This window comes from Bubalus kerabau, chromosome 5, assembly GCF_029407905.1.
Source record: "Bubalus kerabau isolate K-KA32 ecotype Philippines breed swamp buffalo chromosome 5, PCC_UOA_SB_1v2, whole genome shotgun sequence".
Lineage (NCBI taxonomy): Eukaryota > Metazoa > Chordata > Mammalia > Artiodactyla > Bovidae > Bubalus > Bubalus kerabau.
Genome location: NC_073628.1, coordinates 98,216,960 through 98,235,155, shown reverse-complemented (window position 1 = coordinate 98,235,155; position 18,196 = coordinate 98,216,960). Strand labels below are relative to the sequence as shown.

At 43.7% G+C, this 18,196-nt stretch overlaps 1 protein-coding gene across 2 annotated transcripts in view; it reads left to right on the top strand.

Annotated features, from left to right (window-relative positions):
• The first annotated feature begins 814 nt into the window (after positions 1-814).
• UBE4B (ubiquitination factor E4B) overlaps positions 815-18,196 on the top strand; it is a 120,189-nt gene continuing 102,807 nt past the window's right edge. The window contains exon 1 of one of the 2 annotated variants that reach the window (XM_055582364.1): positions 815-1,545. In XM_055582364.1, the coding sequence (XP_055438339.1) occupies positions 1,522-1,545 (24 nt within the window). In that variant the 5' untranslated portion in view covers positions 815-1,521. The remainder of the gene's footprint in view (positions 1,546-18,196) is intronic. The other variant, XM_055582365.1, reaches the window with a different exon arrangement.

The following is an 18,196-nucleotide window of genomic DNA, read 5'->3' as shown; positions in this document are numbered from 1 at the left end:
CTATGTCAATTACATTTATTTCAATTAAAATTTTTGCATTCTTGTTCAGGTAAGGACAATGGTTTCCTTTTCTTGGCTCCACAAGTCTGCCTTGTATATGCACTTCATAATTTTCTTGGTCTCAAACCGATTTATACTTTCAAATTTGCCATCATTTTGGAACACACTTTTTTATTTAAAAAAAATCTGAAACTCTCTAAAAGGACAAAGCAAAATGAAGTTCTATTTGTGTTCAAGTTTTCTTCTAAATGGGCTTTCTCTGGGAAGGTGTAAGAGTCTACGCTGAAGTTTTTCAAAATGTGAGCAGTTAGGGTGATAGTGAACGCTCGCCCCAGAAAGCAGACATTTTTCGTTTTCTTTGATTTCGTTTGGGCAGCATCGTGTATAGTCCAGGCGTTTATGAGTCGCTAAAGGGAAAAACCTGGAAACTAAGGAGCTGCTGCGGGCCGGGGTCGCCAGCAGGCGTCCCCTTCTGGCCAATCTTCCCGTTGTCTGCGCAGCCACCCAGCCCCGCGGCCTCCGCCATCGCCCGCCCGCGTGGCGGTCCCGGCAATCTACCTGGGCCCGGCCTGCCGCGCCCCCGCCCGCGCCGTCGCCATGGCACCGCGCCGCCCCGCCCCCTCGGCGCTCCGCCGGCCCGCCCGCGGCCCCACTCGCCCCTCCCTCTGCCCCGCGCTGCTGCGGGGGAGAGGGTGGGGTGGAGGCGGGAGGAGACGCAGGCGAGAGGAAGTAGGCGGTGCGACGCCCGCGGCCCATTGGCTGCCTCATGCTAGGGCCAGAAGCCCCGCCTCTCTGGAGAGGTCACGTGATCCCTTTCAAAGATGGCCGCCCTGTTGTTTTGATGAATAATACTTGGTGGGGCGAGGGGTAAGAGTAGGGGTGGAGGGGTAGGCGGATTTACTCTACCAGCGAAAACATCGAGAGTCCGGTCCTCCCCCTCCCCCCTGCCCAAGCTCCACCGTGGAGGAGGGGCGTGGCCGGCTTGCTTTGGGAGGGGAGGAGCTTCCCTCCTCAGTGCTGGGCTCTGCCTGGGCGGCTGTGGGGTCGCCTTACCTCCGGGCACCCACTCTGCAGTTGAACACTTCCCGCCAGGGTCAAAGGGTAGGAAGGAGAGCAGGATCTGCTGAGGAAGCGCAGCTACCGCGCCACCACCACGAAGACCCAGCAGGCTCCGGGCACGAGGCGAGCTGGAGACCGAGCTCCTTGTCTGGGTAACCTGGAAAGCAGAGGGTAAATAAGTGGCGCCTTAAGATAAACCCTGTAGCAGCAGCAGTGGCGGTCAAAGGAGGCTGCTGGAGACGGCAGCAGCTGTAGGAGTCTCTGGGGCGATTGGAGTGACCGACGCCAAGGCATTTCAGTGCCTCTCGTGTTCTTATTTTTTAACCTCTGACTATGCAATTCTGAAACCTCCCCCATTCGGGGGACCAGACAGCCCGATAGACACCTACCACTCTCCTCCCGCCCTGGTCTCAAAGAACGGAAGATCTCTTCCTAACGCCTTTAACCATTAAGAGGAAAGCGATGGAGGAGCTGAGCGCTGATGAGGTGAGGAGGTTGGGGGACACCTTGGGAGATTAGTTGGCAACTCTTTGGCGCTTTGGGTAGGCATGATACTGCGCCAGTGGTGCCTGGCCCTTTGGTCAGCGATGGAGATGACATCTAAGAATAAAATGAGTCCCTAAGAGGGTCTCCGATTGTATGCTCTTATATTTCTTTGCCTTTTTTTGCATCCTGTATTCCATTTGCCTTTTTTCGAGTTTTCTTTTAGAGTCTAAAGAAGAGGAGAACATATCGAGGTTTTTATTCTTTTTTTCAGGGTATTTAAGCTAGAAGGGCTAGATTTACATCAAGTTGAGAGTGTGTGTGTGTGTGTGTGTGTGTGTGTGTGTGTGTGTGTGTACACGCGCCTGCGCGCGCACGGACGTGTGCGCGCGCGCGCCTTACTGCAGAGATTGAAAGAATAATTTTGGGTGGAATCAGAATGTATGGGTGTATGTTTTTAAATGGATTTGAAATCCCGAGTATGTGTGGACACTTCATTGTATAAGTTGACTGAACATTACGTGTGTGTTTGGGGGTGGCCTACAAACAGATTCTTTGATATTTAACAAAATGTGTATCTTCTCAATAGCTTAGTGAATTACAGTTAAAATTTAGCAGTTTAACAGACCAGTAATGGCTTCTGGCGTACTTCTCTTGCAGCGTGATTTTTTCTAGTTTTTGTCCCTTTCAAACTCGTGTTTTGCTGTAGCAGACACTGAACAGGAAGCAAATGGAAGCAAATGACTTTGAAAATTCCCCCTATTATCATTTCTGAAAGGATTATTACAGATCCCTTTCTGGATGTTTTCTAGATTATTTAATAATAATCTTAAAAACTGGCATTTAGGGTACAGGGAATTTCCTGTGATTCTGTTGACTCCCCACCCCCCTTTAAAAAAAAAAACAAATTGAGTTTCTTTCAGGACCCCTCCTGACCTCTTTGTCTTCCACCTACCATTTCTTCCACTGGTTCTTGTAAAACTTCTGTCCGTACAGTATTAGGAAAGTAGTTGTCAGTCAGGTTGGTTGTACTGTAAAACTTCCATGCTTCAGTTTTTGCTACAGAGTAGTCAATATGTTTACCTAGAGACTAAAATTCTCCAGAGTGAAGCAGGCAAGTTGGGGGCTAAGGGTCAGGTAGGAAAGGAAGCAAATAATTTTGTTGCTTTGATACCTGGCTGTTTAGAAAGTCAGGATTACCCATTCTGTGTTACTGACTCTGTTTTCTAAATGCATCAGTAATGTAATCTTAAATTAGAAAAATATTGTACAGCTTCTTTCATGTAGGAACTATCAAGAGATCCTCTTAGAGGCATTTCGTTTTGTGTTGTTTTTTTAAAAGTGCACCCCCCCTTAAAAAAATATTAATCCTCATGGATCATTTATCTTAAGGCCAAGAGTTTTTAAGTAGTAGAAATTACATTTTTCTTGACATTCTCTAAATAGTTCCTGGTTTAGAAGTTTTTACATTCTTGAGTTTTCACCAAGAAATTGTTTTCAAACCATTAAAGTATACAAACCAGTTAAAGAACTGTATAATCTGAACTGCAGCTTTTCACTTTACCCAGTCCTTGAGGGAAGGTATTAACTTTTTTGACCATATAAGGAACAAATGTAATCATTGTGGAGGAGATAGATATTTTTCAAGGTCAACAGAATATTAAATATGAAAAATTTAATTCACTAATACAAGATCAATATAAAATTATGTTCAACAAATTAGTTGGCCTGACCACAAAGGGACAGTTCAGTAATTTTACTCTCAACAGAATCTAGAACAGATCTTTTTTGGGAAAAAAAGTTTAAATTTTTAAAAAATCCATGTCCTTTAATTCTGGGATTAGGTGAACAGTTCTTAACAGAAACATTTCTGAAGCTTTTGCCTTATTGTTGCTCTTTTGGTGGAAACTTGTGTCATAGGTGTGGTAGGCGACATTGATTCGGTTGGATAACATTTATGTTGTTGAAAATTCAAACATGCATCTCAGGGTGTAAAACAGTCAACACAGTGACCTTTCAATCTAAATTAGGGAATCAGGTAAGACAGGATTTTATATTTTAGCAAAATGGAAATAGATGAGAATGTAATCCATGAAAAATAGAGGCTGCTATAACCAGGCTAGGGCTTCCCTCGTAGCTCAGTTGGATAAGAATCTGCCTGCAGTGCAGGAGACCTAGGTTTGATTCCTGGGTCGGGAAGATCCCCTGGAGAAGGAAATGGCAACCCACTCCAGTATTGTTGCCTGGAGAATTCCATGGACAGAGGAGCTCGGTGGGCTACATTCCTTGGAGTCATAAAAGTCAGACATGATGTAGCTACTAATCATCATCATCATCATCATAGCCAGGCTAGTAGCTTTAGAAGATTGTACATTATGGCTACTTTTTGGTCCCTCTCATTGATCACCTTGAATTCTTGTACTTTTCCTGTCTTGTGCTAAAAGGAGAGTATTTCTTTAACTTCATTGCTGTTTCTATAGCACATAGAGCAGATCCATGACTAAGTTTATTCTCTCCAGGAACCGCATTTCAAGGCGTTATTATCTACAGTGCATTCATCCTGTACCCTGCTCATGTTTGTTTATTTGTTTTAATACCAAAATAATGCTGTGATTTGAGCAGGTATTTTAAACTGTTTTCAACTGTGGTGATGATGTGTTTTCATGGAAATGATGTGCTTTGCTTTGCTTTGTTTGTTTTTTTGCAAAATCTTTATGACCTAGTTCATCTTCAAGAGAGCTGGCTGGGATTCAGGGTGTGGTAAAGGTTTTAGAAGTTGTCTTCCTTCCCAAATGCAGAATGTGTGACCTTGGATATTTTAGCAGTTTTTTCGGTGGAAGGGGACCGATATTTATTAACAGTCTTAGAAGCCTGCTCTGTGCCAGTCACTTTATAACCATTGTTTCATTTGATAAAACAGAGCAGTTCAGCAGGTCCTTCAAATTTCCTTGTTTTATAGGTGAAGCAACTGAGATTGAGGTTAAGTTCATAGTGCCCTGGCTTAGAAGTGGCAGAATTGAAGTTCATACCCAGGGTTCCTGATCTAAAAGCTCTTATTACTGTATTTTACTGCCTAACAACTGGCAATAAATTCACCACAGCTTCTCTATAAATATCCGACTAACATGCTTGATCTGCATAACTTTGCTGTAAAAGTGTTGTTCTTCATGAATTCATTCATGATGTGATCAAGTTTATAGTCTTTTTGGTGCTGACTCTCATCACACTCCTCCAATTATCATTCACTCAACAACTGTTTTTTAAAAAGATGCTGTACATCCCCAGCAATGTATTAGGTAGGTTAAGAGAAGCAGTCTTTTTCTTAAAGAAATTATTATGGGATTGGGGGATGGGTAGGGCTAGGTAGGAGTCCAGCAATTACAACACAGGGTGCTAAGAGCTATTTTGGACATGTGCACAGTAAGACTCCTAAGAAAATCAAGAAGGGAACCCTGGTGGGATAACATCTTAGTGAAGACTTTCAAGAAAAAGTGATGCTTGGGGACTTCCCTGGTGTGTTCCAGTGGTTAAGACTCTGCCCTCCCACCACAGAGGGCACAGATTTGATCCCTGGTTGGGGAACTAGGAACCCGGATGACTCATGAGTGCCCCCCCCCCCCAAAAAAAAAAAAGGAAAACTGATCTTTATACTGAGCAGTAGTTGTCAGGCAAAGGGCTCTTGGAATGGACTGTGAAACTGGGGAGCTCAGGAAACTGCAAATAGTGGGCCTGGAGATAGGATTTGTTGGGGAGTGGCTACAGGCAGACAGGCACCAGATCTCAGACAGTATTCAGAAATGCTCAGGCGTTTGAACTTTCTCAGTAAGACTGTAACAAGCCTTTGAGGGGTTTTAAGGGATTAGATGACTGGCAAGGTGTCGAAGGTAGGTGGAAAGAAGCTGGCTGCAGGCTGGGAGATGCATTCAGAGATTGCTATTGCTATTGAGGAGCCAAGCAATGGAGTCCAAAGGCCTTGGCAGTGGGAATGGAGGAGAGCAGACAGGAGAAATTTTGAGGATCTAAGTTAAGCCACTTCTGATGTTCAGGTTGATGTGAAGGAGGTGGAGGCAGGGGAGGAAAGAAAAAGATAACTCCTTGATTTCTAGTTTGAGAGAAGGATGGATTGGAGGAGAGAGAAGAAATTCTAGACAAGGAGCAGATTGTGGAGAAAGAAGATACTTGTTTGGGTCACTGAAAGATGACCCAACATAGAGGCCCCTACCCCTGGCCTTTCTACTCTAGCATCTCCATTTCTGACCATTTGTTTGTAACAGGCCTCATGACCTAAGCTCACTTTTTTCCCCAGGAGATAATTGCTGCCCCTCACTTTATAACCAGGATTCTCCTGAAGCCTGGTAGGAGAGTGGAATGTTACCTCTCCAGACCCTTTCTCAACTCTTTTTGGTTCATTTTAGCTAAGAGACAGAGAATGGTAATGATGTTAGCTGATATTTATGAATTCTTAATATGTGCTAAGCACTTAACTTGCTCAATAAAGTTGGTATTCTTATCCCCTTTTTACAGATAAGAAAATTGAGGCTGATAGCAATTAAGCAGTTTGCCAAAAAGTACACAACTAGGAAGTGGTAGAACCTGGATTCTAATCCAGAGTCAGATTCCAGAGTTCTTAATCCCATTACTAAACTTCTTCCAAAAGAATAATCTGAGCAAGTTGTAATGGTTATGGCATTTTTATTTTCCCTTTTGAGATGGAAACTGGAAGCATTAATCCCTTGTTATCATTAAGAGTGGAGCTCATCAAGTAGCCTTCTACTCTTTTAGGGGGAAAAGACCACAAGATTTCTGATGAGGGGGTCCTTGGCCTTTGCTTCGTGCACAGAGCATTTTCTGAGACAGTACTTGGGGTGTGTCTAGGTGGAGACAGCTTCTTGTAGCAGCTCCTTCAATGATGTTTGCTCTTTACTTGCTACATGTCAGATACCACGTGAGACTTGCTGGTATGGGACTTCTTTCTGGTGGGAGGAGACGTAATAAATATCCACATAAGGTGTCATTTGGTGGGCTTCCCTGCTGGTCCAGTGGTTAAGAATCCTCCTTGCTGTGCAAGGGACACCAGTTCGATCCTTGGTCCAGCCAGATCCCACATGCCTCGGAGCAGCTAAGCCTGTGAGCCCCAGCTGCTGGAGCCTGTGTACCCTAGAGCCTGTGCTCCACAACAAGAGAAGCCACTGTAATGAGAAGCCCTCACATCGCAACTAGAGAAAAGCCCGCTTGCATCAGCGAAGACCCAGTGCAGCCAAAAATAAAGAAATAAATATTTTTAAAAGATGTCATATGGTGATGGTACCATGGAGAAAGATAAAATAGGCTATAAAGGGATGGAGAGCAGTAAGGATAAGAGAAGTGTGTGCAATTTTGGGAGGTGACTTATGGAAAAAAATTTAAAAGATGACGGAGCCATCTGGGGGAAGAGTGTTCGAAAGAATAGGGGACAGCAGAAACCAGGGGCACGTCCCCTGCTGCTTCAGGAACACCATGGGAGTCAAGTGTGGTTGGAGCTGAGCAAGGACACAGTGGCAGGAGGTGAAGTCATTCACTTACTCGAGAAACCTTTACTGAGTTCTAACTGGGTTTCAGTCAGTTCTAAGACGCTCCCTGTGCCGTGCTACCGTGCTAAGTCGCTTCAGTTGTGTGTGACTCGATGACCCTATGGACTGTAGCCCACCAGGCTCCTCTGTCCATGGGATTCTCCAGGCAAGAATACTGAAGTGAGTTGCCATTTCTGTCTCCAGGGGATCTTCCTGACCCAGGGATTGAACTCACGTCTCTTAAGTCTTCTGCATTGACAGGAGGGTCCTTTACCACTAGCACCACCAGTTTTAGTCAGTTCTGAGATGCTCCCCACCCCGTTTTTTTTCCCTTTACCTTTTCGAATCTTTGAGCTTGGGATGCTTCTTGATGTAATCGTGGCTGACCAGGTGGCAGTTGTGACACAGTTGTCATTTCCTGCTTATGTGCAGACCTGGTTATACCTGTTCATGGTGTTGGCCTTCAGTTGAGCACTATGCATGATCAGTTTAGTTGCCATGTTAAATGCATGCATGTTCAGTCACTCAGTTGTGTCTGATTCTATTCTGATCTCATGGGCTGTAACCCTTTCGGCTCCTCTGTCCCTGGGATTTCCCAGGCAAGAATACTGGAGTGAGTTGCCATTTCCTCCTCCAGGGGATCTTCCTGACCCAGGGATCAAACCCGGGTGTCCTGCATTGCTGGTAGATTCTTTACCACTACTCCACCTGGGAAGCCTGCTATGTTAAATGCCTTCCCCCAAATTATACTTTGATCATCAGTGAAAGCAAATGTTACTTTGTATGAAAAAGAGAAATGAAAATGGCAGTGGGAGGGGTGGTCTCAACTTGATATTAGTAAAGAAAATGGTTGAAAGAATGACCACGATTTCATATTTTGGCTTCTATTGGTTCTTCGTTGGGGCCCTGGGGCTTCTCTAGTTGTGATATGCGGGTTCCAGAGCTTGAGGGTTCAGTAGCTGGGCACGTGCAGTCTTAATTGCTCCATGACGTGTGGGATCTTAGTTCCTTGACCAGGGATGGAACCTGAGGCCCCTGTGTTGTAAGGCAGATTCTTAACCACTGGACTACCAGGGAAACGGCAATTTCATATTTTATTACCAAGCAACAACCAAGTGCATTAGGGAGCCGTAGAAAGGCAGAAATCCACAAGTCTCTGAAACTGTATCACATTTTGAAATTGAACATTCAGTTAGAGGGCTTCCCCAGTGGCTCAGTGGTAAAGAATCTACCTGCAGTGCAGAAGCTGTAGGAGACGAGAGTTTGATCCTTGCGTTGGGAAGGTCCCCTGAAGGAGGAAGTGGCAACTCACTCTGGCATTCTTGGCTGGAGAATCCCACAGACAGAGGACCCTGGCGGGTTACATTCCACGGGGGCACAGAGTCGGATATGACCGAAGTGACTTAGCACAAAGCACATACAGTTAGCAGGATTGCCTTTCATACCCAAGCAATGGATTTGAAGATCAGAGATACATCGCCTTTTCAGAAATTTCAAAGCAATGAAAGGCTGATATAACTGATTACTACTCTGGTCTGGTCTGTTAAGACATTTTGTTGTGATTTAGTAGGTACTGGGTTTTTTTTAACCCCCTTTGTAATACAAAAAATAGTGTTGCAGTTTACAGTCAGTGACATTTTGTATATGATGATACATCCTATATGCCCAGCTTTCTTCTAGACCATGAGGCTATAGGAATGAGCAATGTAAGCAGAAATCCTGCCTTCATGGGGCTTACATTTTGATTTCTGTTTTAAGAGAATCATTTTAGAGGCTTCTGTGAGGAGAAAAGATGAAGGGGGAAAGAGTGAAAGTGGAGAAGAAAGGTCAGGAGGCTAGCACAAGAGTCCCAGGACCAGGGTCAGTGGTGGAGAAGGTGAGAAAAGGTCAGACCAAGAATAGTCAGATATTTTGTGGATTGATATAACAGAGCGACATGAAATAGCAGCTGCTTACACCAGCTAGATGGTTATTTCTGTCTAAATAGAAGTCTGGGTGGGAGGCTGGGGCCACTGTGCTAGGCACCTTCTGTCCAGTTGTTCCAAGTCTCCTAACATATGGCTTCCATCTTTGGTCCACGTCTGTCTGCACTGTAGCCAGAGGGAAGAGAGGAGAGGGGAAGGAGAAATCATGCTCCTCTTTTTTTTTTTCTTGACTGTACAGCATGTGGGATCTTAGTTCTCCAACCAGGGATTAAGCATTAGGAGCAGCATGCAGTCTTAACCCCTGGACCATCAGGGAAGTCCCATCATGCTCCTTTTTAATGGCACAGCTTGGAAGTTGCTCCAGTCACTTCTGCTCGCTTCCCATTGGCCAGAACCTAAGTCACATGGCCACAGCTCCTAGCTCGGAAGCTGAGAACTGCAGTTCTTGCTGGGTTAGCCGTGTGCTTATCTAGAAGTTCTGTCACGTGGGAAGGGGTACTGCCAAGGCATTACTGTTTAAACCCTTCTTCCAAGATCTAAAACACACTCCATGCCTTCCCTCTATCAGCCTCCAGAATTTCCAGGTGTTACACAGTCCAAGAACCTTTAGATTAAAATGCAAGTTATCAGCTGCTCTCCACTCTCTGCTCCCCACCCCCATGTGCTGTGGTGGAGTTGGATAGAAGCATGGAAATAAGTCCCCTTTGGCAAAGGGAAGAACGGGGAGTACACATCCCTCACTGGTCCACGGCTATCGTCAGCTCCTGCCAGGCCGCGGCGTGGAGGCTCCCTGCCTTGGCAGCTGTGGGTGTTCCTGTTGCAGTCCACTTAGCAGCCCTGGCTACAGTCCACAGGGTCGCAAAGAGAACTGAAGCACGCACACACATGCTTTCTTGGAGGAACTGCCCTGTCCCGGCCCTCCGTGGCAGCTTTTCAGTGTCTGTTTTCCTCTGGGCCAGGTCATGGAGGGTATCCCCTTCCTGGGGCTGAGTAGTGTCTCCAGCTTGTCTCCTTCAGGAGACCGAAGGAGTTGACTTCTTCAGTCCTGCTTGGTCTCCAAATTACCATACTGAGCCAACTTAAGACTAGTCTGTGGCCGTGACTTAGGCAGACCTGTCTTCCCTTTTATCTCTGTGTGCAAATCGGCAAGCTGCAGCTTGAGTATGTCTTGTTCTTGCGGGACTGCTTGCTTAAATTGGCAAGAGGCCAATAGGCACCAAACTCTGAATTGTTCAACCAGTTCCCCTAGAATTACAGTCCAGGTAGACATGCAGGTTATTTTCTGAGGTGTCGCAGGTTTTACCATTTTATTGTGGCCTAACAAGGGTTACAGACTTTCATTCTGCAATATCTGTGCCCATGTTGAGCCCTAAGTCATTGCCACATATTTATATTCTATCTAGGTTGATTACTTCCAGGTTCCAAATTCTGTGCATTACGTAGGATACTGGTTTGGCTGCTGCAGCAGAGAGATCCAAAATAATAATGGTGTAAATATGATAGAAGCTAATTTTTTTTCGAAGTAGAAATCTGGGTAGGTGGTTGAGAACTGGTTTAGTAATTCCTTGATTTCTAGGGAGCCAGACACATTCTGTTTAGTGCTGTCCTCCTCTGTAAGTGGCCATCTAGTTTGTAATCAAGATGGTTGCTCCAGCGCCTGCATGCACATCTGCATTCCAGTCTTCAGGAAGGAACTAAAGGGGAGGGCATGTTTTTGTCCATCAAGGGCATGATCAGACGTGTCACCTGTCATTGCTTACATCTCCTTGGTCAGAACTTAGTCACTTGGCCACAGCCAGATACAAAGGTGGCCTAATGTATAGGAGGAGATAGCTAGCTGTCTCTATCACAGTCATACCAAGAGTTATAGTCTCTGCAGCTTGGAAGAAGGAATTGTTTTATACTGAGGTGGGAAACATTGGAATAGGAGATTAGGGACTTCCCTGGCAGTCCAGTGGTTAAGACTGTGAACTTCCACTGTATGGGGCACTGGTTTGATCCCTGGTTGGGGAGCTAAGATCCCACATGCTACTCGATGTGGCCAAAAATTAAAAGGAAAGAGATTAGAGGTAGAAATTAAGCTATCCATTTTAATCGTATTCTGGTTATATTGCTTAATATTGATCCATCTGGAGATGTTAAGTAGGTTGTTGCATATATATTTGGCTGGCAGTTCAGGAAGAAGCTTGGGGTTGGGGACTCCATTCAGGAAGCTGTCAGTATATTTTAAATTGCAAGAATGGCAGGATGACCTAGGGAGTGAGCATAGAGAGAGAGGAGAGGAGGTCAGAGGACTGAACCTTGAGCCATTCCAGCATTTAAGAACTGACAAGGGACAGCCACTGAGGTAGAAGGCAAGACAAAAGAGCCTAGAGTTCTGGCATCCAGGAGAAGAAGGTGTTTCATGATGGAGGGGAGGGTTCCACTCTGTCAAATGGCAGTAAAGTAAATGAAAGGAAGACCAAGCCTTAGGATGGGATTTGGCAACATGGAGGCCATTAGTGACCTTGGCTAGACCCATTTCATTGCCGAGTAGGTTCAAGACACAATGAGACAGAATGAGAGCAGAGAATACATTGTTCAGGAGTGAGGCATCAGCTCCAAGGATGCACTGTGGAGCCATCCATAGACTGTGGAAGCTGTGGGTTTAAACAGTGGGAAGAAGATATTTAGGGAACTTGTCCTTTTAAATTTTATCTTTTACCTCTCCTGGACACAGACTTCCCAGGTGGCTCAGTGGTAAAGAAGCTGCCTGCCAATGCAGGAGACGCACGAAAGGTGGGTTCAATCCCTTGGTCAGGAAGATCCCCTTGAGCAGGAAATGGCAACCCACTCCAGTATTCTTGCCTGGACAGTTCCATGGACAGAGTAGCCTGGTGGGCTACAGTCCATGGGGTCACAGAGAGTCAGACATGACTAGTGACTAAACAACAACAGCTCCCTATTATGATCACTGGTTCCTTTGTTCGTTCAGTAAATATTTTTCATTCGTTACTCTGTTCCTTTCTTTCCCTGAGGTAGGAAGTCAAGGTGTAGAGGTAGATTTATTTGTATATTTTTTCCTAGCTAGGTGTTCAGGACCTGAAGAGTTCCAAGTATAAATTTTAAACCATAGTTTGGGCACACTGAATCATATTGCAGCTAATTATTGTAAAATGACTTTATTTTAGTTTTGGTTGTGCTGCTGTGGTGCGTAGGCTTCTGTTGTTGTGGAGCTCAGGCTCTCTCTAAGGCCTTTGGGGCTCAATAGTTGTGACTCCCAGGCTCTAGAGCACAGTCTCGATGGTTGTGGCATATGGCCTTAGTTCCTCTGTGGCATGTGGGATCTTCCTAGATCAGGGATTGGACCTGTATCTCCTACATTGGCAGGCAGATTCTTTACCACTGAGCCACCAGGGAAGCCCTGGCCCTGATTATTCTTGTTCGCTGCGGGGTTGGGTTCTTTTTTTTTCCCTGCCTTATTGCCAGTGAGATCTTAGTTCCCCCACCAGGGATGGAACCCACTTCCCCTGCAGTGGAATCACGGAGTCTTAACCACTGGACCACTTGTTCACTGTTTTTTATCCATCTCTTGTCACAAGGCTTGGCACAGGGTGCCCCAAAATAAATATTTGCCAAGTCCATGAATTGACTGCAAGGTGTCTTTCCTTGATTCCCAGTTCTTGTGTTGCGGTAGTTTTTTGTTTTGTTTTTGCCATATTAGTTAGGTTAAGGTATGTACTGGAAAACAACCTTATTGTCAGAGTTGTAGTTCAGAGTCACCTGCACCTGGGTTTTAGGTGGACCAGCCAATTGGATGACCAGAGCGAGGTGCTTTCAGAGTCTTAGTTTCCTCACTTGGAAAGTGGTGGTCTGCGTCCCTGTCCATGGTGTTCTTACTGTTAATTGCAGGGATACATAAAGTGCTTTGTGCAGTGCCCTGGCAGAGTATGTAGGTTCCTGTAACATATTATCTCTCTTTTCCAGGATAAGACTGAGTTGTACATGATTAGAATTTCAGTTGGTGCTCCTATGACACCAAACAAGACCTTTGCATGTAATGATGCCAAAAGCATGGAAGGAGGTCTGTTATTGGTTAAGGCAAGAGGCTGAGGTTTGTTTGAAAGATTGGGTTGCAGTCCTCTCCCCCAACCCCTTAAAATTCTTAAAGTCTCTTCTCACTCAGGCACCATCTTTTATGTGAAGCCACACTGTTACTTGTCTCACCTCCTCCTCCTTTTTCTTAAAATCTGGAGTGATCAGGTGGCCCGCATGTACGAAGTGAGTGAAGGAGGATCGAGGAAGTTAGAAAGGAAGGTAACTGTGCAGACAGGAGACCTGAGAGGAGTCTCAGGAGAAACACGCTGCATATGGGGGCCAAAACCCAAATGCGAGGTGACTCAGTCTGCTCGAATCAGATGACTCATTTTACCTTCTGAAGGGACTGTCCCCTCCTGCAGGGCTGGGGAAGGGAAATCTCTGAATGAGATGCCACAGTGTGATCTGCTTACCAGCTGCCATATCTTCAGCATTATTTGAAAAGTATAGTCAAGCTGGACAAACAGGTATCTTCTGGGTTTCAGTATTGAGAATATCTGGCCTTGACTTAATTAGCTTTCTAGTTAACATTGTGAAATACATTCTGTTCACATTGTTTCTCTGTTCCCCGTCAGGGTTTGGTATAGGTTCTAGATGTGTAAGAGTGTCATGATGATTGTGGGTAGCCATTCCCTTCTCCAGGAGATCTTCCCGACTCAGGGATGGAACCCGGGTCTCCTGCATTGCAGGCAGATTCTTTACCATCTGAGCTACTAGGAATCCCAATTTAATTAGTTAAGTTTTCTGCCTAGATGAGGTGGCCCTTTGCTTTTATGGGGTTTTTTTTTTTTTTTGGAAGCTGAACCAGGATTTCCAGACAAATCATAGTGCACACCTGTCATGTGCTGGGTTCTCTTCTAGGATCATATCAGGCTGGATCTTTGGTCAGACCTCTGTCTAAACTTGTCACCAGCCCTGGCTTCATGGAAATGTGATCTGCAGACAGAAGTGCCCCCCCAAGTGGTTGAATGCTCTGCTGTTGTCATCTTGAAATTCTTAATACTTTTGAGCAGGAGGCCCTGCATTTTCTTTAGGTACCAGGCCCCACAAATTCTGCAGCTGGTCCTGCTTTGTCACCGACTTTCTCTGTACAGGTGGATATGTATTTGGGGAGAGTTTGGTTAGGTTCCACAGTTATAGAAAACCACGGGAAAGCTCATCAAAGAGATGTTCAGGTTTTAATGGGAAAAGTCTTGGTATATGTTAATAAGCTTCTACTTAGAGTAGAAACTTGTAGTAGAAACTTAAATTTCTACAGTGTGAATTGAATACGGTATTGAATCTTTGGGTAACTCATTTAACTTCATCAAATAGATTTTTTTTAATCAAGATTTTTTTATAGAGGCATTTACTTCCATATTTTTCATGTATATCTTTTTTCTCCAATCTTAATGAAGCCCCTTTTGTATTTTGTCAAAAATATTGATCATATTTTTATAGTATAAGCTCTTGCTTTTGTGAATTATGACTTGGATGTAAAACTATAGCTCATGTTTTAAAATTAAAAATTTTTTAATTAAAAAATGTTATCCGACAGCGAGTTTTCTCTAGTGTGAGTATTTTTTCTGTAAATAGTTATTTGTGCTGTCTAATATACAGATTTCTCATTTTTAAAAATAATGAAGTACATTTAATGTTAGAGGTGGAAAAATTCTGTGTATATGAAAATCCTTGGGGGAAATACTTATTTCTGAGAAGGAAATGAAAATTGGTGGAAAATGAAAAACTATCTAGCAACTTTTACAATCAGTAGAATTTTTTATGTGTGATTTGATTTATTCATAAAATTGTCATGTCTAGGGTATTGAGGAATATGAACATTTAGAAAAAAGCAGGCAATAAACTGTTGTTGTTTTCTGACTGTGCCTCATGTAAGCAGGACCTTAGTTCCCCAACCAGGGATGAACCTGTGCCCCCTTTCAGTGGACGCTCAGAGTTTAACCACTGAATCAGCAGGAAAGTCCCCCTTTTTAAAAATAATGATAATTTTAAATTTTTTGAGGCAAGATGAAGGAAAATTTTTAAATATTGAAAAACAAAACCAAAATCCTTTTTCCTTACTGTGTATAGACCTGCCAGAGGAATTTACACTTTGATTTCAGCAATAAATACTTTGTGGGCCAGTTAAAAAATATTAACATACACAGAGAAAAAAAATGTATAGCCCATGGATGGAGGAGCCTGGCGGGCTACAGTCCACAGGGTTGCAAAGAGTTGGACACAACTGAGTGACTTCACTTTTGAGCTTTGAACATTAGTTATGTAGAGTAGATGTTTAGAGTGTCGTTTATGACATTTTTTATCTTAGGATGCTGCCTTATGTCAGCATATATACACTTGTGTTTGGTGAATGCTAGTTAATTAGCTTTCTACTTTTATGTTAACCTTTTAGTTATGATAAATATAGACCAGGCATCATTTCTGTGGAGTTTCATTAAAGAAGTGCCTAGTTTTTTTGTTTTCCTTCAAGACCAGCTTGGGGTAGATGGGTTGGTCATCTCCTAGGGCTTTTGTTTATTCTTTTTTACTTTGTATAAATGTCATTATACTCAAATAGTTTGGTGATTTCTGGTCTAGGGAAATAAGGCTAAAGCAGTCTTTTGCCTTGAGATGTTATGATTAGAATGGCTTGTGATTGGGAGAATTTTAGTGAAGGCCAAGTAGAAACTATGCTTGTGAAGCATCCCATTGGACACCTCTTCATCTTTTTTGATGTTCATGTGGACAGGTAACAAAGCACATTCACCCACACTGATTATATGAAATTGTCACTATTTCTGGTTTTAAAAGGGACTGATGGCATTTGAGATGACGGTTAACCTGTAGGAGGAACTTAAATATGAAAGATTCATGTTAGGAAGGGAACTTTTATTCATACCAAGAATAAGATGCGTGTGGCACGAAGTGGCCCGAAGTCAGTATTTTCTTGCTCTGCAAGAGCCCACTTTCTTTAACCCTGTTGTGTAGATCTGCTAGAATATGGGCTTTGGAGTATTCAGAGTTGGTGTGAATGTACAATTTAGAGATTAGAGAAAATGAGCTAACCCTGTTCTGGAAGAATTTATAGTTTTGTTTCAGCATTAATTATTTTCCAAGTCAATTTAAAAAACTCTTTTCACATGGCTGGGCTGCTGAAAATTCTTTAAAATGTTTAATATTGCCAGTTTCACTTGGCCTTTTTTCAGTGACTAGAAACCATTCTGTGGAAGGGTGTCAGGAGTAGCAGCAATTTGGTTGCCAGGTTCTTCTGGTTCACCAAGTGGGATTAAAGATTAGAGTGGGGAGCATAGCATCTCTATTATTTGGGGTGTTTTTGGAACCATTTTATGAAGACATAAAATTGCAGCTATAGGAATCATTAAAAAAAAAATTAGATCCAGGACTTCCATGGTGGTCCAGTGGTTAAGAATCTGCCTGCCAGTGCAGAGGACATGAGTTCAATACCTGGTCGAGGAAGATCCCACATTCCTCGGTGCAACAAAGCCCATGCCCCTCAACTACTAAAGCACATGTGCCTCAAGCCTGTGCTCCACAAGAGAAGCCGTGCACTGGAATGAAGACTAGCCTGTGCACTGGAATGAAGAGTAGCCCCCGCTCACGGCAACTAGAGAAAGCCCGAGTGCGGCAATGAAGACCCAGCGCAGCAAGATAAATAAATTAAAATTCAAAAATAAATATAAAGGCAGTACAAAAATATAATTGACAAAGGTCGCTCAGTCAGATCCGAGTCTTGTGACCCCATGGACTGTAGCCTACCAGGTTCCTCTGTCCATGGGATTTTCCAGGCAAGAGTACTGGAGTGGGTTGCCATTTCCTTCTCCAAGTCAGATCCAATGAAAACAATCTCACTCTCAGGAAGTTTCTCTACTATATAATGTTAGGCTCTTGTTTCTGGTGGTGTCTCCTAATTTCATAATCAGTTAACAGACCTGGTGCTTTTCACAGATCTGATGTAGCTGTGATATTTATTCATACTGTTTGGGTGAAACAGAGCCCTATGCCAAAGGAAACGTGTTTGAGCCTAAAAAGAAGACGGGCAGAGCAAAAGGATGGCAAAAACTTGGAGACTGACGTTAGGGGGAAAAAAATGATTGTTTACTGTGTATCGGGGGCACTTCATTTGTTCAGCAAGTATTTGCTGAGTGCTCTCTGCCGTAAGCGTTGTTATAGTTACAAATGCAGTGAGTACAGCAGACCGAGTCCCTGTTCTCTTTGTATTGTGCTTTGGGGAGTCAACCCACACACCAATAGATAGAGACCAATTCAGGTAATATGTTTCATTGCCTTTATCTCTGATGACTGTCCTGCAAGATAAGTGATGTTTGTTTATTTTTTTTTAATGTGGACCATTTTTAAAGTCATTATCGAATTTGTTACAATATTGCTTGTTTTATGTTTTGATTTTTTTGGCCGTAAGCCATGTAGGATCTTTGCTTCCTGACTAGGGATCGAACCTGCACCCCCTGCCTTGGCAGGCAAAGTCCCAACCACTGGACCATGAGGGTAGTCCTAGATATGTGATATTTATATCATCACCACCTTCTGAGTGGGGAAACCAAGACCCAGAGAGGTAATACAACTAGAGATGGGTACAGTTGGGATTTTGACCTGGAGTTGGCCCCATAGGAGTGTGTCCCGTAGACAACTGTGAAGACGGCGTGGAGTAGGAATCACTCACACACGGCACTCTGTCCCTTGTTTCACTTTTAAGAGGAATTTTTTTTTTTTTAATTCTCTAATATCAAATGTTTGTTTTAATACTTATTTACTTGGTTGCACTGGGGCTTTAGTTGTGGCATGTGGGATCTAGTTCCCTGACCAGGGATTGAACCTGGGTCCCCTGCATTGGGAACAGGGTTAACCAGTGGACCACCAGGCAAGCCCCTCTAATATCAAATGTTGATGAAGAGTCTAGAGTAAGTCTTTATGATTATAAGCTAATTATTATTTTAAATTGAAGTAATAATACTAATGTTTTCAGTGTTACAAGGTGACTCAAGAAAGTACCTTTGATAGTTAAGCCCTTGCCAGCTGGTGGAATGTGCTTAGGCATTCCCAGTGTTCTCTGTACTCTTGAGCAGATGCAGGAAGTACTGACATCAG